The sequence below is a fragment of the Neopelma chrysocephalum genome, unplaced genomic scaffold, assembly GCF_003984885.1.
Source record: "Neopelma chrysocephalum unplaced genomic scaffold, ASM398488v2 Primary Assembly neopelma1_147, whole genome shotgun sequence".
NCBI classification, from domain to species: Eukaryota; Metazoa; Chordata; class Aves; order Passeriformes; family Pipridae; genus Neopelma; species Neopelma chrysocephalum.
Window position 1 is genome coordinate 578,655 of NW_020897809.1, and position 23,789 is coordinate 602,443.

The window sequence follows — 23,789 nt, forward strand, 5'->3', positions numbered from 1 at the left end:
GTGGGACAGCAGCTTAATTCCTTTATAGTTTTTTTTTAATTATTATTAAATCCTTTTGGACTGTTCTAAATCTTGTTTCTGAGGTGGTCTTACTGTGGAACATGTCCTGCTCAAATAGTGTCCTCAGGAAGTCTCTTCCATCCTAACATTTCTCCTTCAGTAACATGAAACCGGTGCCCTGCTTAGGTACGAAGACAGGTTAAAAAAACAGGACAAAGTAAGTTTTATAAGCAAATATCCAAATCCTGAGTCTGGATGCTCCTCATCATTCAAAGAATAAAGTTCTGCTGTACTTCTAATCAGTATATATAGGATTCTGAAGAAAGAAATATTTTACAAGTCTGCTTTGTGAGAAAATTGTACTGGAACAAAGATGTGCAATGGTAGGAAATGCAGGGTGAGTCCTGGGGATTGATTTGTATAATACTAGTAGGAAATACCTGGAAACTGGTATTTTATTTTTTATTTTTTCAACCTAGGAGAGCAGAAGCTTCTACCTTCATCAGTGCTTTTTCTTATTTCCAGTATGGTTTTTACATGAAGCAGCTGGAATTCTTGGTGTCAATACATTATATAAAGGCTTCCAATGTGTTTAGTAACTGGGGAGAGAAACTGGGGCAATGGGGTATTTCTCAAGTGTATTTTTGTTTCTGGAAGCTGTCAAAGGAGATTTCACAACCTTCTCACGAACCTCTGAACTAAAGAACATCCCTGTGTCACGTAATCTGGTCTGGCCCAACGAGCAGAGCTTAAGGGGCACAGTCAGTCTTGCTTCTTTTCCTCTTTTCTAAGCATAGTTCAGCGTGGCTGTCGTCACCCCCACGGCACTGACTGCAATATAGTAATTGCAACACGCTCCTCTTTTGCCTGTGCTGATGTGATTTGTCAGTTGTTGTGGGTTTTTTCTTCAGTAATAAATGAACTTGAACTGGGAATTTCTTCGTAAGTCTCTTCCCATGTACGTTATTAGGACTTACTGCCCTCATTAGAGAACTGCTGTCTTCCTTCCCATTCCCTGTCTCAAAGGCTGCTCAGGATGAGACACAGTGTCTGAAGCTCTGGTATCTGCGGGTGGTCACATGTTACACAAGGGGTGCAGTTTTCTGCTGTCTCTCCAAAAGCTGCTTTCTGATTCAGTCTGTTCCTTCAGCTGCAAAGTTGGGGGTTTTAAAAGTTTTTCTGGCAATTGTGGAGAGGCAAGGAATGAAGTTAAAACTAGCTCGTGTTTTATGAGCTGCGTAAAGCTGTCAACATCAGTCATTTAAGCGGTGTAACATTGTTCTAGGTTACGTGGATGCTCCAAAATCTTTGTTTTGCGTTAAATCTTGAGGCTGCAAATGTAGCTGCTGATTTAAACAACTCTCTGATCCTTCTTACACAAGATGGATATGTCTAGGGCAATAAAAGCTTCCTGGATTGTGGAAACTTGGTCTTGAAATTGGGTAATTAGAAACAGTAGTAAAATTGATCCAGCCTTTTCACATTAGGTTATCCTAGAGGAAGTGTGTAGAATTGAATTCATATTAACTTCTGAAAAGCTAAGCTTGTTTGAAACTAGAGGCCAGTCATGGGCTAACCGATGCTTTTGTGGTGGGGTGTGTATGTAAATATCCATAAGAATGAAAAGTAAACCTTCTGGATTACAGATGTCTCTGGGATTCACCTGGGCCCACGGGCTGTATCGGCTCGATGGCTGGCTCACAGGAGCACGTGCTAAGCCAGTCTGAGTGGGTTGTATATTTTTGAGTGCTGTCCAGAAATGTTAAAAATAACATTAATCATGAGTATGCATGTTGAGTGTGTTTCGGAGAAGAATGCCTGCAGCTGTGGGAGAACAATAACAACCATAACAAATAACACGCAATTAACTCGAAATAAGTGAGGTTCCGATCGGTTTCACAAAAAGATAACGCTTATCATAAAGCTTATCTCAGCAGCTTCAATGTGATGATTCCACTGTATGATCTTTCACAAGACTTTCTGTTTTGGGGGAAAATATATGATTGATTTTTCTTGGAAAAGCAGCTCAACTTCTTTATAAAGCCCTTTTTTTACATACTGTGTATGTGCGAAGGGAAGTCTATTTTCACTGAAGGCTGTGCTGAGAATGGAACACTGTTCTTATTATACCTGGTGTGATTTTGGTATGCATTCAAGCTGTTGATTCTTTAGATTATTTTGTCTCTGAAGCCCACAGACTGAAATGGTGGCTAGATTTTAAATGAAGCAGTGAAAGGAGGGACCTTAAGAAGTGGCATAGTAATTCTATTTAAATCAAAGAGGCAGATATTTACAATGATAAAATGTCAAAGTTGGACTTCATAGTATTACCCTAAAAAACATTTACTTGTGATTTCCATCAGTTAGATTTAGTTGATGCCTGTATGTTCAGACTGAAAGTGCCAAATCCATTTGTGGGGGGAAGAGGGCTTCTTCCAACGTAGTGTGTAAGCCTTGGCAGAAATAACTGTGTTAGATTGTTGGCTTATCTTCCAGCTTGCTTTCTCAAGTGTGTTTGGTCATGTCTGTCCAATTAATCATTGCAAAGAACAAACCCTGAGGTGACAGTGGAATCTTCTCAAAGACCATCAGCTGCTTTGGTGTGCAGTATCTCCTGGTGCCTCTCTTGCTGCCTTGTGCAGATGTCCCCCTGATTCGGGAGATGCTCACGGTGATGACTTGTCAGCAGCTCTCTGGGAAAGGCTTGTCTGTCAGTAACAGCTCAGTAGCAACCCTGTCCCATCTGAAGGTGCTTAACTGCTCACTGGGGTCAGAGCTTTCATGTGGCTTTACACCATGGTACCCCCTCTGTGGGGCTGTTAGTGCAGCATGTGACAGTACCAGGTTGCTTGTAGCCCTGGGTCTGTCCTTCTCCTGTTACTGTCTGTGCACTTGCAGTAGTGCTGACTGCCAGGAACTTGAAACCAATATCTTTTGACCTTCAAGGAGTCTTAACGTGAACACAACTTGCCCTGGTTTTGATTTTGTTCATATTTTAAACTTATCTCCTGCCTGGTTCTCATCAGGCTTTATTTCCACTCCCCTGCCTAATGTCAAATATAAGCAAAGCCTGAGGTCTTATCTTGAGGGTCTAATGCGCCCGAAACTCTGGCTGAGCACACACATATGTGCCCTGGAGAGGGAAGCACGTGGAGCCATCTTTATCTTAAAGGGCTGCTTTAGGAGTTGTTCACTCCTAAAAGATGCTGCAGTGGTATCTAAGTAATAAGTGAAAACACAAAGTGTACTCTGAGCCTTCTGTTCAAATTGTTCTTCTGCACACAGTCTGCAGTGGGACAAGCTTGGAACATGTGTTTTCCAAGCATGATTTGTGTTAGGGGTGGTATCTGCAGTTGTGAAAGCTGTTCAGGGAAAGCGAGCCTGAGAAATTGCTGGCAGCCCATGAGACTTTTCTGTCTCACTCCACAAGCCCATCTGGGGAACCTGAGGAGTTTTTGCTGGGCTGGGAGAGCCTGGTGGGGAATGGACACGCTCACCACAGCAGAGAGGAGCTCTGGAGTGGACCTGGAGGGACCAGGTGAGCTGGATTGCAGTCAGCAGGAGCAGTGAGGTCTATCCCAGCCCCTTTATAGCCTCTAAATTAGTGCAGCACTTCAGAAATTTTGTTAACCCTCTTCTGACCCTTCTGAATACTCGCTTTTGAATCCTGGGTGGGGATGTGGGAAAACAATACTGCACCTTGAGGAGCAAAGCACACATGGAACTGGGATGCCTGGAGCAGGGAGGAGCTCTCTGAACAGCAGTAATGCTTTTGACCAGAGTGATGTCCTCATGGATACAGGTGGCTGATGCTAAAGGACAGGCATCCTCCTGTGATGGAGGAACACACAGGACATGTAGTGTCACCTGAAAACGTGACTAGCTTAGAGCTGCTTTATAGCAGCTGCCTGCTCTGTTTTGAAAAGCTTTTGTTTTGGCAAGTACTATTGGCACTAAATGTACTTTATTACTTGCTCGGCCACCTTCCTGCCCTGGCATTTTTGTTTTGTTTCATTTCTCCAGACCTGGCCCTAATGTGGCACTTGGAACTGCCCCCCTTATCCCTCCCTGTGTTAAACTTAAACTGCCTTGGCCAAGTCCTAGGAGAAACTGTATTATCTTGCTTGTTCTTACTAAGCTCTGCCGCATTGGTGCCCTGTTAAATATTAATAAGCCCCTTAGATAAATCTGTAAGAGGTGTTGTTTTTTTTTTTTACCTAGTAGTGCAGCCTATCTTGTATATCAGAACAGTGAATCATTGGTTTTAGGAATATATCAGGAAGCCTCTGGAATTTAAAGTTGTTTTTTTTTTAGTGCTATGTTTTCCTAACACTCATGATCTAAGGGTCCAAAAGTCTCCAGTTTGTGATGGAAAAACTGGTACAGATTTTTGCGTGGTGCATCTCTCCATGGTAGGGATAAGTTTTCCATTTTCCATGGCCATCGTGCTACAGCTTCCAGCCATAGGTAGGGCTGGAGAGGTGAGCTGCTGCTCTGTGTGGGGAGGTGTGCAGCAGAACTGTGCTGGACTGAGTCCTTTTGTTCCCTTTCTGCAGTGATGCAGTGCCCTTGGGGAAATCCCCTCTGAAGGGTGAATTTGTGGCCAGCTAGTGGCTTCCTTATGAAGATAGCTTGGCACCAACCCTCTGGAGTTAGATTAGGAATAGGTCCCACAGGGACTCAGATTCTTTGGTTTGGTACAAAGAACATGCTGTGAGATGTCTGTAGCACACAGAGGGGCATCTTCCCTGTTGGGCTAATTATTCAGAGGAGGACTTGGCTCACCATCAAGGCTGGTGCTAAGGCACCACAGGACAAATAATCTCTTGTTGCGTTTGGTGCTTTGCACAGCAAAGGTTGTGTGGCCCACTCTGCTGTGTCAGCCACGACTCAGGCACTTGCTGAGAGCTGAAGTGATCATCCACAAGCTCACAAGATGCTGTAGCACACGTGGAGTTTCTTCTTGAGGCCAGATCCCCTGCTCATCAGCAGAGTTCTGCAATCTGCAGGGGCTCACCTGTCAGGAGCTGCAGAAATGTCTTCAGTGCTGATCTGCGTGAAGCAATTGGTTCTAGTTTGTAGCCAGAATAGCCCTGCCAAGGACTAAAAAAAACACTTAGCTGGAATTAGTCCATGGTCATCAATACCAGTCCTTGCCAGTTTTCCCAGCTGTGTGGGCAGTAGGCTTTTGGCTTGTCTTGGTTGGTTTCAGGGCAGCAGTGCATTGTTTCTTGGAAGCAAAACTCATTCTTGCTCATCTTTCCTTATCTGTGATATGGTGGCTTAGGAAGTAGGAAGTAGAAATCTGTTCTAAGTCAGTGTTTGTGATAGTGATCAACCTTGGTTTAGGGTTATAAGGCCAAACCAATATAAAAGGCAGCAAATATATTCATCCATAAAACATGCTCACAGCCCTTTTGACATGCAGAATCCTCCCTGTAGCCATTTTTACAAAGGTGCTCATTCCTTTTGCATCTCTGGAGCAAAACTTCAAGGCTTTGCACAGTGTGCTGACATTGCATTCATTGCTCTGAGTCCTTTGTGCTAAATGACAGATCATATATCCTGGAGACCAGGTTCACATTAACAGCACTTTAAAACCAAGCTCCTGTCTGCAATACTTTCCCAGGTATGCAGCTTCCAGTCCTCTCATGGAGTTTAGTGAAAGCCCCAGCCTTCCTCAGATTCCAGGTTTCTCTACAAACATAATGTACAGTTTGTACAATCTTGGCATTGTGTGTTTTTCCCTCCTCTCCTCTTTGCTGGTGTATAAACTACCCTCCTTGGGCCAAGAAGGGTTGACAATCATTTGAGGTTCTGATTGTAGTAGTTCTTGTAGTTTATGGAGCTGCCTTTGAGGGCATCTGAGGCAGGTCCTTTCTGTGTCTTGGTCTCCAGGATGGAGGGAGGAGGATGGACTGTAGTGCTCTACCTTTCAGAATATGGCTCTGTTCCATATCCTGTGGTTTCACTGCTGTTCTCTGTCGTGAACGAGTGTGTAAGAGTGTACTTCTTTACACAGAGGGACAGTAGGAAGTGACAGGCCTTTTCCCAGCAGCAGGTGTGGCTTGTAAATGCTCAGCCTTTGAAAGGAATTGGGGATATGGCTTGTTGCAGATTGTCCTGTTTATTCTGGTACAGCTCTTCAGCTTTAGTAGCTCTGAAGACCAATTTATCTGTGCAGTAAAGAGATCTGACAAATTTATGGATGCTCAGAATCCACCAGCTGGTATTGAGAGAGCTCATGATTTTGGCTTCTGTGTTAGCATGGATAGATTGCCGCCATTCCCTGCCGTGCTGTGGGAGTGCCCTCCAAATTTTCAGACTGTGTAGACAAATTTGTTTCCTCTGCCTGCCACAGAAGGCACTACAATGGTCTGAGGGCAGTGCCCACTGTATAAGCACAGGTACAGCCACTCCTGAGCAAGTCCAGGAGCTGATGTTTTCCTGGAAGCACTGAGTGTGTGATGCCTGCTAATAATAGCACAGAAATACAGAGAAAGCCCTGTGTTCTCCAGTATTTGCTTGTGATGAGGTATTTACTCTTTAGTATGGATGACCTACATCTGCATCTTGCCTCGGAGAAAACAGGGAAAACTTGTGCAGTGGGTCAGGGCACATGGCCAAAGTCTGCCACAGATGAGGTAAATCTTTCTTTCAACTGCAGAATGGTGGATTCTCTGAGAACAGTGTGCACAATCCCACCGCCACTCCCCAAGCTTTGCAAAGTGTGTGAGACTGCGGATTCCTTCAGAGGGTGTAGAAGTCCTTCACAGTCACTCCGTACTTTGTGCTGTAGTTGCCCTTGGAGCAATAGAACTTTCTTCTTTGCAGAGGCTTTCCTCGGCTGCACTCTGCTCTGCCGTGCTGTCTCTGGAGAGAGCAGGCAGCAAGAATCTCCTGCTTCTGCAGCTGGCCATGGCTCTGCTTTAATATGTCACCTCTCAGAGTCCTAGAAGTCCCCAAAATGGCAAATGCTTTCCTACTGCGGTAGTTCTGTCTCATCCTACGGGGAAAAAGCACAAGTGAAGTGTTGTTGGGATGGTGGAGGAGCTTTCTGTCCATAGAAACTGCATCGTTGCCATCTGCTCTGAGGCTGCTTGGCCCCACCCAGCAGATGGAGGGACCTCCACCAGGTTTGCAGCTGTCCCAGCTGCCCAGGTTACTGCCCAGGTTAGTGTAGTGTCCTTTGGTGACCTGTTACATGGAGTTGCTTTAATGGGAGACCATCTTCTTCCTGATCCAGAGGGGAGAGAACGTTTTCATGTAGCACCACAGCAGGCGGGGGTTTGTCACGGTTGTTTTTGAGAAGGCAGGTGATGGTTCACCAGGGACTGGAGGTGACCTAATGCCTTAAGCTTGTCGGGGTGTGCAGTGACACGACTGACTGCGTGCTCACTCCTAGAATCCAGAAGCTGGGCTGCCTCTCGGGTTGGATGCCTTTGTCATGTTGCCATCCTGCCTTCTTTCCAAAACTATCTTTGCTTTGGCTCAGACAGGGCTGCTGTCACTACACGATCTTTTCATTTGGCCTCCTAAAACTCCAGAGATATTTTTTTTTATGTCTTCACACTGCTTACAGTCCCTATGAGAACAACATTATGGTTTTCCTTTATTTAGATCTTTGATATAACAAACTATCATGAAGTAACACGTTACTGTGTGTCAGTTGTTCAGTAGAAACTGTGTGTGTACAGAAACAAGTCTTATTTTAAATCCCAAGTCTTTGATCTTTATCTGTGAAGCCAAAGAACAGTAATTTTAAGGCAAGCTTTCAGGATTTTATCCAAACCATTGCATGCTAACAGGGACCCTCCATTTGCTGTCAAAATTCACTTTGCTAAAACACATCTGTTTCAGAGGCAGAATATTCCTTATTCCAGTACTTGCAGAGCAGCTTCCTGGAGCTCTAAATGTGTCTTTACTCCTAAGTATTAGGCATTTGTGCCCATTTTCAGTGCAGAAAACAGCCAAGCATGCTTTGGGAGCATCCGTGAAGGATTGTGTATACGTAGAAGCACTTAAGAAAGGGAAAGCAGAAGTCCTCTGGATTTTATGTGCTCACTCTCCTTGTGTTCTGATTTCTGAAGTCTACAGCCTGTGGTACTGTAGACTTGTGCAGCTGAGAGGAAGTAGCTAAATAAGGTACAAGAGTTCTTTTACGCAGTTGACCTAAAACATGGGGGGAGATGAGGACATGCATGTTTTAGGGCTATGCTAGGCCAAAATCTGGGCGAGTTCAAGTGTTGGAGGGCTGTTCCTGTTGGAGAGGTCATTTGGACAGTGTAGCTTGCTGCAGTGTGCTCAGAGGTTGTGTGGGGGAAATACTGATCTTTCCTTTTTGTCAGAGTCTGTGTTGATCACATATGTTTCTGCAAATCATTGCTCTGTTCTACTTTCTTGGGGATCCTGAAACTGTAGTGCAGTGCTAACCAGTAAGTGAAGATACCGAGATTTATATCTTCATGTGAAACCTTACATGTGCAGTTAGGCCACCTAGAGTCAAAACCACCACACTGTAATCTTCAGCAGTGGTTTTTCTTTGCTGGTTTGATTGCTTTGGTTCTCCAGGTCATAGCAGTAAAATACCAGTGGGTGTCCAAGAGCTCTCACTCACAGGGGAGCACAGCTTACCTTGGGATGCCTGCTGAACCAGTTCCAGCCATTAGATGCCTGACCCTACCCCTCTATTAAAATCCCCTGCCCTGCCTCTGGTAGCAGCAGCTGAATTGCAGTGTTCTGACAGACAAAGTGTGTGTGAAGGTTTTGGAAATAAAAATATCCAAGCTCAGCAGCTGCTACACAGAGCTTGAACAAGCCCTATGGAGGAGGCAGGGAAGAGGCACAACAGTTGGTGGCAGGAGCCTCTGTAGTTGCTCCCCCTTTAGAACCAGCCTCAAACCACTTTCTTTTGTTTCAAGTGTTGTGCTACAATTAATGTGATTGTGGGAAAATCAGCAGATACTGCGTTTTGAAGGTGTGGTGCCTTTGTTTCACAGGCCTCCATTTCAGTCATGGTCTAAAATGGAAGGATGCTCTGGTGAAGCTGGGGCAGGGGGCAGATCGGGGGTGCTGTGCCGCCCAAGGCTGATGTTACTCCGTAGTTCTCACATTCTGAGTGTGCTTGTCAGATCCATGCAAAGCTCTGGATCTGGGGGCGGGGGAAAGTGTCAAGCCCCCGCACATCTTCAGCAGCGGTTTGGAGCGGAGCTGTGGCTCCAGGCTGCTCTCTTCTTGCATCACTACTTCGGTGCTGTCTGTGCAAGGACAGCTCGTAGTGAATTCCAGAACGCTGCGTCCCTCTGCAACGCGACCACAGGAGCCCAACGTCTGGCCTGAAGCTGCTTTTTGGCAGGATATGGGGCCACAGTTATTGTTTTTGTACATGTTACTGCTGCTATGTTTATGAGCTGGGTGGGGGAGAGCAAAGGTGGGAGAGTGCAGAAGGAGAAATGTGCTGGGCTTCCCCTTAACTGTCTCCATGTAATGCTTGGAATGGTCCTCTGGCATATATTCCTCCAAGCGTCTGAGCTTTTGTATATGTGTATAACATTCAGCATTGCACTCACAGTTGTGTCATGCTGGATTAAATCCATGTCTAAACCACTCATTCCCTTCATGAGGACTGGGATGTAAACGTCCTCTTGTTGCAGAGCAAATAGAGTGAAAACTTCTGCAATCTTGTTTTCTGTCAGGAGATCCCCCCCTTCACATACACATGGAAGTAGGATAGTGCCCTGATCCTCGCTGATTACAGCAGCTTTCAAAAACCTTCTCTGAAGGGGAATCAGGAGCCTTATGGGCTGGAAAATATAATTCATGCAGCTCTTGGCTAAACAGAATGGAAAGAAGCGACTTAAGAGTTCTGGGTTTGAGTAAGACTTTAAAATGTACCATGTGAGGCCGCATGCTGTGTGTGAAGTAGCAGAGGTGTCTGCCCGGAATGCAGAACAGTCTCCCACCAAGGGGCAGCACTGCTCCTGGAGAGCAGCTGCCTTCTGCAGAGAGGAGAACTCCTTCATTTGCAAAATGTGATCCGGTGTGGCTGTGCTGCAGGGCAGAATGGATGCTCTGGGAACAGCTGGATCAATTTGGTTCTGTCGATCCTGCCAGCTGAAACCATACCTCTAGTTCCAGGTGCCCACTTCATGTAAGAGTATCAAGTGGCTTTAGCTGCTTTCCATCACAGATGCTGTGCTGCTGGACTCCATCTTTCACTGAGCTGAAAAGCACCCAGATTGATAAATTTCCCTCTAGTGTAATTATATTGACTAAAATAATATGGGAAAGGGGAATAAATTCCTGTGTGATGTGGAAGATGTGCTAGATGCAAATTGGAGTCTCATTATTAAAGGCAAAGGTGCAAAGTCAGAATTGTGTTGTTAGAACTGCGTGCAAAGAGCTCCCAGAATAAAAAAGAATTAAAAATCTGTAGAGTTTTATGATGAAATAGTTTTGTGTGGCCTTGTTTCCAATGTGGTAAAGTACAAAGACGTAAAGAAACAGAGAAGGAAAAACTAGAGAGTGCAGCAAATGTTCTTTGACATAGATTTGGGGGAGATGGGGGCGGTTTTCCAGCAGGCTGGAATGCCTTGTCTGAAAGAAGCATGGGTGGAGTTACCTTCCCATGGAAAGTGAGGGGCTGAAGCAACAGGAGCCAGATATAAACCTGGTTTGAAGATACCAGAGTTAAACAAGCTCTCCACCAGGACATTTAGGTGCCTAAAATGGTACAAATCACACGCAGACCAGCTTTCCTCTCACTCCAAACCCGCCAAAAGAGCAGCAGGAGGAGGCAGCTGCTCTGCCTTTCCTCTCACTGTGTGTCCGTGTAGAAGCATCTTGGCCCATGGTCATCTGGAAAGCACTCTTTTGGAGTGAGGTGGCCTTTAGGTTGTGACTTTAGGTTGTTCCTCAGCATTATAGTTCTTGGAGGTAGCTTCAACATTGAGGATGGATCTTCAGTTGGTCTTAGGTTCTGTAGTGTTCACCCTGCACTTTGCTTTGGGACATAATATTTCAGTGCAGGTAACTGGAGTACACAGTTAAATCAGTGTGTCCCTTCTGCAGCGACTGAGATGACAGCTTTCCAAGCAGTGAGAAGAGGAAAGGCTCTCTAGTTTCTTGAATCTAAACTTAAAGCTCTCACACCCTCTTGTTACATGTGCAGTAACATCCATACCAAAATGAGAAAGTTGGAGTTCTCATTCCTACCCTGCTGTACTTTTTCATAATGCAAGGGATTGGACTTCAAAAAGTAAGCAGGTGTTGAAAGAAAAATAGCAAAGGCAAAGGAATGGTGTTAGTTCTTTCTGAAATATTGCCCAATTAAAATGCTGGCTATTCGTGTAAAATACATTTGCAGCAAGGTACTTGGAAATGATTTATCAACACTTACTTTGGAGAGCGCTGCCTCCAAGGTAGCACAAAATGTGAAACTGGCAATGGAAAGTCACTATGCCTTAAAAAAACCGACAAAGCAATTATTTCTTGCCCTAAGGAAGGGTGTGCCTGTCACTGGGTTGTGTAAGGGGAAGTGGGAACACTGTACTATTAACATTCATGATAAACTGCAGAGTTAATCATCATCCAACTAGTCCCTGGTTTCTTTCTTTTTCATTCTGGAGTAGAGGGGTGGTGGTTAGAGGGTTTGTCATTGGAGGGAAAGGGAAATTGAATATTTAATGTGGCTTTCTTTATGACAAGGCACTAACATGACTCCCGTCTGTATTTAAATGCTGTCCCCAGGTTACGACTATGGCTATGTCTGCGTGGAGTTTTCACTCTTGGAAGAGGCCATCGGATGCATGGAAGCCAACCAGGTTGCTTTACAATTCGGTCAATGCTGCTAGAAGATTTTTAATTATTTTTTTTTGGTGGGGTGGTGGAAAGCCTATGAGGTTTTTGTGAAGGAAGATCTGTTCTTGTATAATACACAACACCGCGATTTAAATGCTCTTACCAGAATCTTGTACAAGGCTTAGAAATGCCAGTGGGAAGGAGCTGCTGGACACCAAATGATCTGCTCTCCTCCCTGGTGTGTGTCAGCACGCTGGCTGGAGTCAGAAGCTGGTGGCTGACAGACTCCTGATGCAGGTTTTGACCCTGATGATTCTGTACTCACACTGCAATCTGTTTGGGAAGAGCTCTGCTAGCACTGGATTCTTCCCCTGTTTGTGTGCACACACACATGCACATGTGACTGTAGGTGAGGCCTCTGGATGCAGCTCTGAGTCAACTGTGACTTGCAGGCTCCACTTTTCCATATGCCTTGTGTGTGGGAGAGATCCTTATTGTGCATCTCCCCCATATCTATCCCATCCTTTGGCAAACTGGAGCTGCAGACATGAGTTCTACCCTACATGCAGTTGAGCCTGGTAAACCTGAAAGTTTCCTTAAGAAGAAAAAATGGCTGAAATCCCCAGAGAGTAAGTACCCATGGGGGGCCTTTACTCTGACCTGGTATTTGGGGCTAGAGCTGTTGTCTACCATACAAGAGCAAGATGCATAAAATTTGTTAGACAGAACATTTTCCCATCTTACATCACCCTTCCTGTGCCTTGGAACTGTAGGTGGTGGATCACTCAACCAAACCAACTAAACGATTGAGATCCCCCTTCCTTCACCACATCCCTTAAATTTCTTCTCTGCTGCCTTTTTCCTCCTAATTTGCCTGACTAAGAATCCATATCAATTATCTTAAGCCTTTTTACCTGAATCCCGGGTCTCACTGTCATGGGAGGAGAGTTATGAGTCAGATTCGGAGCTGTGCATCTGCAAAAATGTACTTACAGTTAATGAGTCTTCACAGCTGGGGTTTCAAAGGTCCCACTAAGCACTCGCATTTGCCTCTATTTTGAGTTACAGAGGTACTGCAACTTACAAAAATTTTTACAGAAATACTTCTGTTGCTGGGAAAGAGCCTGGCACATTCCCACCGGGGTGGTGGTGAGGAGCATAGAGAGAGAAGGCTCCGGAATTAATTATTACTTTTACCATCAGTGACAACTTCTATTTCCCCTTCAGTGTTGCTACAATTCCCAATTTATTTTGTTGTCACTGGGGAATCCGTAATTATAGACCACATTCCTTTTAACCAAATGCCTCTCCATATTCTGCTGACATGAAATAACATCTCCCTGCGCAAGAGCAATCCCCAAGTACCTGAGAATTTGGGAATACCTCTTTTTCCTATTGTTGATGCCTGCTCTGCCCCTTCTCCTATTTGGAGTATATAGATTTGGGCAGGTTTGGTCCGTTGCTATAGCAAAGAGCCTTTAGGCACCAATCCTTAAACTGAACTGAGTTCCTGGAGGTGCCCAGTAACTCACTGCACACACGTGCATGGGAAGAAGCTGTGGCTGGCATTCCACTGCTGCTTACACTGACCTCCCCAGCAGCAGTTGCAGCAGGCAGGCTGGGGAATGTTTTCCTGTGGTTCTCTTCCAACATTCAGGCAGGTGCTGCCAGAACCCTGCTATTGGCAGGGGGAGTGGTCCCAGCCATGCACTCCACCAGTTAAAAACTGACAGGGTATGAAGTCTTCCAGTTTTCTTCCTGCTATACATGTCTGTGTGTGTGCAGAGGAGACCTGGAAGATGGAATGTTTGGAGAGGATCATCTCCAAAGTCTGCATGTGCCAGTCTTCATGATGTTTCAGTAGACCTACATTAGTTAGTCATTAGTGAAGTTAGAAACGTGGGGTTTGGGGTGACCCAAGTTATTTGCATTTGGTCAGGAGAGCCGTAACCTCTGGATTGCCCCACATAGGTTAACTTCTCTAATTTGCTTGTAATTGAACATGAAAAAGAACCCTTCTCATTATTAAAAAAAAAAACCTAGCAAGATTTGTATCTGACATACTGCAAGGGAAGATAGGTGACTTTTAAGTTCTCACTAAGAGCCAAATAGAGATATCCAGAAAGGGAGTTATGAATACAGTTGTCCTTAGAGAATAGATATCCCATTTTAATGACTTCCAGGGTAGAGTTCTAAGATGGTCTCCTTAGACTGAGAATCAGTCTGCATTTATGCAAGCTGCAAAACCTGTGTTAGCTAAAACACAGATTCTTTGATAGTTCAGTTATTTTCAGAAGGTTATCAGCTACCCCTGTCAAACTCAGTCACTTGGGAAAGCATAAATAGCAAATGACATCCTGGTCCCTCTCTAGTCAACCTGCCTCTTTCTCAGGCATCTGCAGACTGGGAATAAATAGCTTGTGCAAAACCAGCATTTTTGGATGCTGTTTGATGCCTGTTGAACTGCCCCTGCCTGAAGAACAATTTGCTACGTCCCTATATTGTGTAATTCCCATACCATGAAATCCTTTTGTTTTACCCAGCACCCACTTAAGATCATTCCCAAATTTACGAACTACAGGTTTACCAGGTCCAACTCCCTCTATTCAGTAATGTGACACATTCATGTGTGTGTGACCGCTGAGATCTGAGGGGGCTTTCTGTTACATATATTGTGATAAGGAAACATCCATCTTCTATCTTGCCCTAATTTTTGAGGAGAGTTTCATTCCACTTGTATTAATTGCTGCAGCTAAAGTAATGACAACATCCCCCTTATTAATTGCTTTGCTTTGTTGATTGTTGCATTGGCAATTTATTCCAACTCCAGGGTCCCCTCTAATGTGTGTGAAAAGTGCTGGGTCGCTGTTATTCCCATTGTGGAGGTGCTGGGCACCAAGTGCTGGCTCTCCTGCTGGCTTTGGGGGCTGTTTGCCCCAACAGGGCAGATGGACTGTTGAGTTGTTGTGCAGGACCCAGGTGCAACTCTTGTTGCAGCCTCATGGTTGGTGATGCTCCTGGTGGCCTTTTGCTACACGCTGGCTGTCATTTGAGTTGTGTGAGACCTCTCTTCTGTCTGTGAGGAGCTGCTTTTCTCTTGGGGAGAGACAGGTATTTTGAATGGAAGATGGGATTTCTGTCTGCTAAGTCACATAGTTTCTCCTAAATAATCCTTCCCTCCTTTATTTTCATTTTTGAAAGGCTGGTGGTGTGGCATTTGTCTGACTGTGTTTTCTTTGGCACCCTTTTGACACCCTGGTGTAGTAGGTGTAGTGCTCCTGTCTGGGGGCATCAGGTTGGCTTCTTGGAAGCAACTTCAGGAATACATCCCATGGCTCTTCTTCTCCATATGTGCTGGGATCTCTTTGCACTCCTTCATCTGTAGAAGAGATAGACACAACAAGATTGTTACTGGGTGTGAGAAAATCAGGTGGGACGTGAAGTACCCTTCGTGTACTGTCGCGTGTCATAAAGGCAGCCGGAGGAGGAGAAATGGAGGGAGCCTGTCTCTGCTGCCTGGATATTTTACTGTTTTCTCTGAGATGGAGATGATTGTTACACATATGCAAGCAGGAAGATTTTTTTTAACCTTAGGAGCAAATGGTTTGTCTCACTGACTCTGTAGTATTGTCTCCAAATCCTCTCAGGCCTCAAACGTAGCAACACTGGCCGAGTGAATATTTCCTGGCTTTTGTTGCTAGTAAGTAACAACTTTGTAATCCTTTCCTCCTGTTTCTTAAGTAAGAGGGCGAGAGAAGAGCTATAGCATGAACTTTTAAAAACACATACATCATAAATTATTGCAGAGGTCTCCAGGCGTGTGTTAGAGTGGTCATTCCACTTCCTGCACTGAGGCTGGAATGTGTCAGAGCAGTTTCCCCTGCAGCGCTGTCGTGGTTCAGCTTGCCAGGCACAGTGATACCTTCATTCCCTGCTTGTTTCTTACTGGAGAGGGTAAGAGGGATTCTTACCGGATTTTGTGGGTGCTCACTTGAGTGTGTCTCACCCCTGAGCAACTGGAAGCATCAACTGTGTGTTTCTCCTGCTCTGAGCCCTTGTATCCATTCACTGCGGTGCCTTTCTGCATTCCGTGTGAGCAGAGCTTCTGGTGCAGATCAGACTTCACAGGCTTTTTGCTGTAGCTGTTGGTGTTAAAATCCACAAGATGCTGTGACAAGCAGGCAAAGCTTAGGACTTTCTGTCCTGAAAACATTTGCAGTAACAAGTCACAACTCTGTGTGGCTTCCCAGTTAAATACAGAAGGAGCATGTGGTTATCCTGAGAATGGAACTTCTCCTGTGACCTGTAGCCAAGGAGTATTTCTTGAAGCCTGTGGTGCAAGAAGTGTGTGGCAATTTGTAAGGGAAAATCTGTGTCCAGACGTCAAAAATAATTGTTTTCCTTTTGATAGGACGTGCTGAGTTATGGAGTCGGGCATTTTTTTCTAGAATCTGCCAAATGCCCCCTGTAATGGAAGATGACACCCGCCTCAAATGTATTTTCATGGGCTGTCTGGTATCCATCATTTATGCACTTGACAATGTCAATCCAACTCTTTAGCTTTAACCTGCAGTCGAGGGTGGTGGTAGTGGCAGTTGAGAGTGTCCACAAATACACTGAAATCCATTTGTGTGTTAGGCTGAGGGTGCTTGCTTTTGATCTGTCCTCCTTGGATCACCAGCTGACGTTATCTTCTGCTTTTCTTGTTGCATATTAGGCGTGTGGATTTTGCTCAGGTTGTATCTTTGCATATTTTTTCCCCTATTAAGCTTGTCCTGCTTTTGACTGTGTGGTTTTCTAGAATTTCCTTTTGGAGCATGTGTATAGAGAGGGAAAAGGCTTGTATACCTACACCTACACAGTGTTTCTTCTATAAACATCCTAATGGTTTGGGAAACATGCACATTGTGGAGGAATTTTTATGAGCCACCTGACCTATGGAAAGTTCCCTCCATAGGCTGGTGGGTGAGTGGATTTCCAGGCAGCAGAGCTGATTGGGGTTTTTTTTTGTGTCTGATTCAGTGTGTGACCTGGTCACGAGCTCAGCCTGGTCTTACATCACTGAGGCTTGATGGGTTGAGTCAATCATCTGTTCATTCCCTCTTGTGTCCCACTAATCACCGCATCGAACCGGCATTTAATTGGAGTTGTAAGCCTCTGAGATCAGTATGGAAGTCTGCAGTGGGAAGCTCCTAGTGCTGGGCAGACACTTACCTGTGAATAAGCAGTTGGATCTGCCTGCGGTGACCTGTGACAGGGCTGGGTGTGTGGGTGTACATGTGTGTATCCTGCAGGGATGTTGTGATAAAGTGATTTTTATCTGTGTGCTGCAGGGACCTTCTTTGTGCAGAGAAGGGTGGCTTTTGGTGTGAAATGTAACTGCCAGAAAGTTCTGGTACCGAAAATGTTTCTCTGGACCTTCTCTTCTGTCATCTCAACATCTTCTGTCATCTCAGCTGTTCAAGCTGTGTGAATCCTCTTAGTCCCTCTTCCTCTGGCACAGAAGGTTGTAAGAGATCTTCTGCCAGAGACTTCACACACTCTTCCTTCAGCCACTGGTAGCTGCCCATCAGTGAGTTTTTTCCAGCCCTACCCGGATAAAAAAACTACAACCTCCTTCTTGGCAGCTCTGTCCTGCCTTGCCTCAGGAAGAAAAGTATGCTACGCAAAATGTTTTAAAATAAGTTCACTTTTCACTGGGAGAGTTGTGAAGCTGCGTCTTCGTGCTCTACTTGTGTGATTCCCAGCTTGCCATGTCCCTCTACCTCCCTACTCATGCTCCAAAATCCTGTCCTCCTTTTTCCTTCCGCCTCACCTTACCCCTGTGATGGGGATAGTATGTGTTTGCTGCTGCTGAACTGCTGCTCTGCAATGGGATTGTCCCATTGAACAGCTTCTGGGTGGGCTGCCTGGAGCATGCAGCAGATGCTTCAGCAGGACTTCATTGGTCTCTCTAGTTGTTGCTGGCCCAGCAGGGTTATCTCAGGACTTAAATACTGCTGTATATTACAGAATTATCTATTCTGTGTGCTGAGGTTGGCTTGGGCTGCTGTATAAATAGGTTGTTCCACATAAAGCATCCCTCCCTGCCCTTCTCTAAAATGAAACTGCTCTGGCCTCTGCACATTTCTCTTTTGGTGATGGGTTTGCTGGGAGTTTTTGCCCGTTGACACTAACAAATCTGTGTGATGACGTCACTCTGAAATACCCATTCTTTCCCTGTAGATTGTAAATGCCTTGTTAGTCAAGTTCTCTGTTGGAATGGATATTCTGTTTACAATGCCAGAAGCTCGAGGGAATAATTGTGATTTCCTGACATTTGTTTGAATAACTTGATCTATGAGTGGTTGACAAGATAAGTGTCCAGTCCTCTCTGGTTGATTGATGGTACGATGTGATAAATCTGTACTTGCAGTGCATCACTCACTGCTGTTGGGCAGCCAAAGGTTGGATGCTCACTCCACTGATGGCTCTCAGTGAGGAACCACTGTGGGACAGCTGGACCTTTGGTCATACCCAGTATGACTGTTGTAAAAATGGGAGGGACTCGAAAACTTCTGCTTGTGAATCCAAAGTGTGATGTGTGCGATGGATAAATCTGCTCTCTGCCTGTTCCATAGGGCTAAAGTTGTGTTGTAGAGCACCCATTGGCAGAGCATTCCTAAGAAATGGCTTTGATTCGGTCATTGCCAGCATGCAGAGCGTTTTCCTGAGTGATGTGGCATCTGGCACACTCATCCTTTGGACTCGTTTGTAGGTGAGATTTTGCCTTGAGCTAGGAAGGATTGGAAGTAGTCCTTGGATGTACGGGCAGGATACAAATGCCACTCTGTCATGTAGCTGTCAGGTCCTCTCCTCCTAACGTGTTAATGGAATAGTTGTGCGACAACGAGGAAATCTTAGTCATAGATGCTACGCAGAGGTGCAATTGTACCTTTAAACGGAGAGTGGTGGTTTACTGCTGGCTGCATTTCCTCACTTGTTGGTTTTTCATTGTACTTGCATTCATGATTAGTTGATTTTTCTGTGAAGATCTGTAGAGACTCTAAATATATCTTTGTGTAACTGTTTGGAAAGTGCGTATCGTTGTAGCCTCAAAGTGCTTCAAAGGAGTGTGGCAAATCAGCGGCAGGACGGATTGTGTGCTGCTGCAATTGAGAGGTTGCGTACGTGGTCAGAAGGGGATTTTGGATTAGGATGTAAAATCTCTTGATCAAGCTCCTGTATGAAAGTAGTAGGACTCATGCCACTAATTTGCTTTGATGCTTTTGAAGTCATCCTTTAAGTAAGCGGGTGACTAACAGAACTGGAGCTGCACTCTCAGAAATTCCCTCTGTACTCTTAGAAGTGGATGGTGCTGATGATATGACTGAAGTGTCTTAAGGGAGATGAACAGGCAGTGAGAGGGGAAATGTCTGCATGGGTTCAGTTTACATGAATCAAGGCATCTCAGTGAGTGCACCATAACTTCCATTTCCAGAGCAAGACCACTTTCTCTCACGGTTTTGCCATAATGGTTTGCATAGGACCCGTCATCGTGAAAGAGACAACACAAGTTGTTGGGCTGAGTCCAAAGAGTCCTTCTTAGCCCAATTCTAGCAACGTTGAGGGGAACACCAGATATATTTTACAAGCATATGAGCCAGATTATAATGCTAGGACTCCATCTGGACTGTTTTGATAAGTGGGAGCACACCAAAATGTTGCAGTTTTCACTTGATGAGTCGTTGTTGTGAGCTTCAGTCTCAGAACTGTTCGTTCATGCTTTTGTGCTATCTTAGCAGCAATTGCTTTTCCGTTTCTTGGTGTGCTGTTGGTGTTGGATTGCGGGAACAGGAAGGTAAAAGATTGAGTTGAGGTGGAAAAAAATGACAAACTGCACACTCCCTGGGGTTAAGGAAGGCAGAAGCACTGTTTCCTTCTCTTCAAAGAGATGGTCTGCCTGCTTTTCTGCAGAAATTAAGTATGTTTTTTGTATAACTATGATTATGATAGTGAGAGAGAGCTGGAATTCCATTCAGATGTCGATTTTAGTCTGTTTTCTTCCCAGTTGAGTTTGTATCAGATCTTTTCAGTGTAAATCTTGGAAGTTTGACTACCTGGACTTGGGGTACATTCAAAAAAAGTACCTTGAATTTTACTTTTTTCTACTCGGGTTATGAGGCTTACACATGTAAAAGATTAAATTCAGATGTTTCAAGTTTGAAGATGCAAGATCAAAGCTCTGGCAGGCAGCAATTTTTATTTGTGAATTTCTGGTTCCATTTGACTGTAACTGGGCTGTTAATGTTCTTGTCTAGAAATGAAATTATTACAGTGGAAAATGGGGGTGGCACGCCTATGTGGACTATTGTGTCATTATCCATCAATCACAGGCAACAAGGAAACAGGTATTTAACACAGGAGGACACAGAGTTATTATCCACCCTGTTCCCCTGCAAGCCACAGGGCACCTTCAAGACTCTTATTAAAGCTTTAATACCTATGGAGATCACAAGAAACCCTGTATGTACAGGATCAGAGATTGGGAGCTTTGCTGTCATTCTGCATCTGTGCAGGACAAGAAAACATGTGAGGCGGAAGAACACCAAGAGTGCTGCCAGACAATAGCCCTCTGTATTCCCTGATTGTCTCTTGTCCAGGGGTGAATTTCTTCTTCCATCATATCTGGGAACCTGCTAACCCAACATGTGTGAATGGGACAGCCACTGAAAGGTCCTCAGTACCACTGTTTCACCAGCTGAATCCTGGCTATGATTGCTCCCAGAAGAGGGTTGTGTGGGAAAATCCTGAAGCTGTTTTGTACAAGGAGACACAGGAGGGAGGTGGAAAGATCATCCTGGTTTCTGCAGTGACAGAAGCTGTCTGATGTAAAGGAGAGTTCTGCCTTAAGGTTTGTTTTGCGGTGCTGTTGCACTGTCCATATGTGTTGACAACTACCAGATGTTGCATCCAAGTGTCCTCCTTCATCTCCATTGCTTCAGGCCACCTGTAAGTTCAGTTAGTTATGTCTTCTCCAGAATGAACAAACAGCTTCCAAAGGATGGGACTAAAATCAAGTCTGTCATGTAAGGAATTACATTTTTAATGAGGGTCAAAGCTATAAAGCTGTAAACATGATATTTAAGTATTTAAAACACTGCAACTGTCTTTAGAACAAATGGATGAGAGTAATTCTCCCCTGCTTTCATAGACAACAGGGGAAATATTAGTTTTTTGTGATGTACAGTCCATGTCTAACCAGGAAATTAGCAATATCCAGATGGGCTTCATGAACCAGATTTGAGCCAGGATGGCATTTAAAGCCCAAGCAAACATTTGATGTACTTTTCCATCAAGGATCTCAGGAGTAGAGTTAACAGAGAAAGTAATTTTAAGTTCTCAGAATCCCAAGATGTATTTTCGTACACATAATACCAGGTTGAGAAGTCTCACTAAGAAGTTTTCTCACAGTGCAAAGCTGTACATTAATGATATGATGACTAAGATATTTCACTGTTTATAGCCTTAGGTTTTTGAAGGCCTGATTGATTCTTCCCAACTTGTGATATCACTGGAGAAGAGAGCTGAGGTGGTTTGGGTTTTTTTTCCCCCTGACAAGGTGTTCTTCTGCGCCTGCTCCGTGTGGGATTGGTGTGTGTTCTCTGCCACTGCCACCTTCTCTGCCCATTGCACTAACTCATCTCTCTTTCTTCCTTCCAATGTGTGCTGGGCCCATCACTAAATTTAAGAAGTGAATTCTAAAATGTTTAGTTGACATCTCTTAGTGACAGGCAAATCCATCAGATTCTAAGAGGAGCAGCTGAAAGCATCACCTCTCTGGTGCTCCAGAGCTCACTGCCGAGAGGTGAGCAGCACACAGGGAGCCTCAGGCACTACCTGTGCCTGTCTGCATGGGCCAGTCTCTCTCCTGAGCCACCAGGTATTAAATCCCAGGTATTAAAGTCCCACAAGTGGTTCAAGTGACAATACCTGAGCCACCCACTGCTGTGGGGCTTATCTGACTAGTTTGAAGAGGTGTCTGTGCATGTGGTTTCCCCTTCCCAATCCCTTAGGAATTCAGCCAAGCTGAGGCACTTCTGACACAGCAGGGAATCATGTTCTCCTTCCTCATTGTCAGGGTTGTCATAGGAGCTTCTCTCCTACACACTGACCTCTCTGGCTATACTCTCCCAAAGGGCTGAGATCAGCCACCAGAGCCTCGGAACCTGGATATTTACAGAGGAGAGTCACTTCTGCCTCTTGCACCCTGACAAGGCACTAAATTCCTTTCTTCAGCAGTTTTGGCAACTGGCTAGGAAGGAGGGATCTGGATGTACCTCTGGATGTGCAGTGAAGTTGTGTGGATGAACCTCTTTAACCCCACTGCCTGTAAAGGAGGAGCTGCTGGGCCCTGTGGGGAGCTGTGACACCCACTAGTGTTATGTTGCACCCAGCTGGGCTGGCAGGAGAAACTCCTTCCAAAGGCTCAGATGACTGTTCTCATGCTGTGCCAGGTTTCTTGGGCAAATCCTGACCCAACAGGTTAAAGCAGCTGTCTTCCAAGTCAGCTCCTAAGAAGAGCTCTCTCAGGAGGCAGTGCCTGCTCAGATGTAGACATCAGTACAGGTGCCACACTGAAGAAGTGCCAGCTGCCTTGTGGTTCTGTCCAGGTGTGAGTTTTAAGGATCTGGATTTAGCTTTTGTACAGGCCACCTCAAGGTCACGGTGATGTGCTGGGAATCACCACTGAGATGTCACAGGTAAGTATTGCACTGCTGGTGCATTTCCCTGGCAGATGGCAGGGCTCTTTCTTTTACCCTGTGGGAATCAGTGTCAGGCACCCACTTTTGCCATTTACTTGGAATTTAGACATGTTGAGAAATTATGTCTCCAAGGACAAAACCCTCTTTTATTCAGAGCTGCTCCTTCTCCTCAGGGCTTTTGGGTCTTCCTTAGCTCTGAGTGCCTAAGAAGTGAGTTTGGAGGCTTGTCTGGAGGAGCCTCTGGTCTGTTCTCTCCCCTGTTTACAGGTGGTGTGTTCTTAGCAAATGTTTGCTGCTGCACAGAACATTCTACATTTTATTCACCATGCAGGTCAAGCTGTGCTAGAATTGGTGTGTAATCCCACAGGTAAAAGGACAGTGTTTGTTTGGGGTGGGGTCTTTAAATGCTTAATAGGTTGAATTGTCTAGGAATAAATTTATCCCTTTAAGGCAGAACTTTCCAGTCTAACTTTTTTCCAGCATGATTTTACATTGAAATTGGTCTTTAGTGTTTTGATATTTGTGCTTCAAATCTATGATTAAGGAGCTGGGTCTTTCCTCATTGTTTCCCAGCTTCCTTATGGCCATTGCTAATTGTAAGGTATCCCTGAGGGAGGTGCACAGGAAGGTCCTGGGCTGGATTAGTGCATTGTGGTAATGGAATTAAGCTTTATATTGTTTAACAGTGTGATGGGATGAGATGACCTTTGAGGAAGAATGTGGCTATGTAACAAAATATTGAGAAATATGTCCAGGTCACTAAAGCAGCATTTTGGAGAGAGAAGGGAAGCCCCTGTATTGGGAGCAAATGAAGTCTTTGGAGCAGCTGTTCAAACAGTGTCCATGCAGTAGCCCACGATAAATCAGAAAAGGAATATTGATGAGGCAGAGCCATGTGGACCCTTCCCTAGAGCCATCTATGAATAGTGATGCTCAATATGCTAAATATTTAAACACTCTTAAGTGTTGATAGTTTAAGTATACTTTTCAAATTAAGGATTCAACCTGATCCATACTTTTTTGGGAATGAGTATTTTATATAGAGTCATTTAGGTTGGAAAATACCTTTAAGATCATTAGTCCAACTGTTAAAGAACATCATATGCATGGTCTCCTTCACTTACCCCGTTATAAGGCCTTAACCATCCATGCTTCTCTTTAGCTGTGGAGTGGGAGCACCAGAGCACAGAACTTGCCCCCTTTGAACTGTTATCTCCCAATGTCCCCCCATCCTCACTGTCTGAA

At 44.8% G+C, this 23,789-nt stretch overlaps 1 protein-coding gene across 3 annotated transcripts in view; it reads left to right on the plus strand.

Annotated features, from left to right (window-relative positions):
• The window catches only part of RBM6 (RNA binding motif protein 6), a 57,290-nt gene that overhangs the window by 10,258 nt on the left and 23,243 nt on the right, over positions 1-23,789 (plus strand). For all 3 annotated transcript variants that reach the window (XM_027700648.1, XM_027700649.1, XM_027700650.1), the window contains one exon: positions 11,749-11,822. In XM_027700648.1, the coding sequence (XP_027556449.1) occupies positions 11,749-11,822 (74 nt within the window). The remainder of the gene's footprint in view (positions 1-11,748; positions 11,823-23,789) is intronic.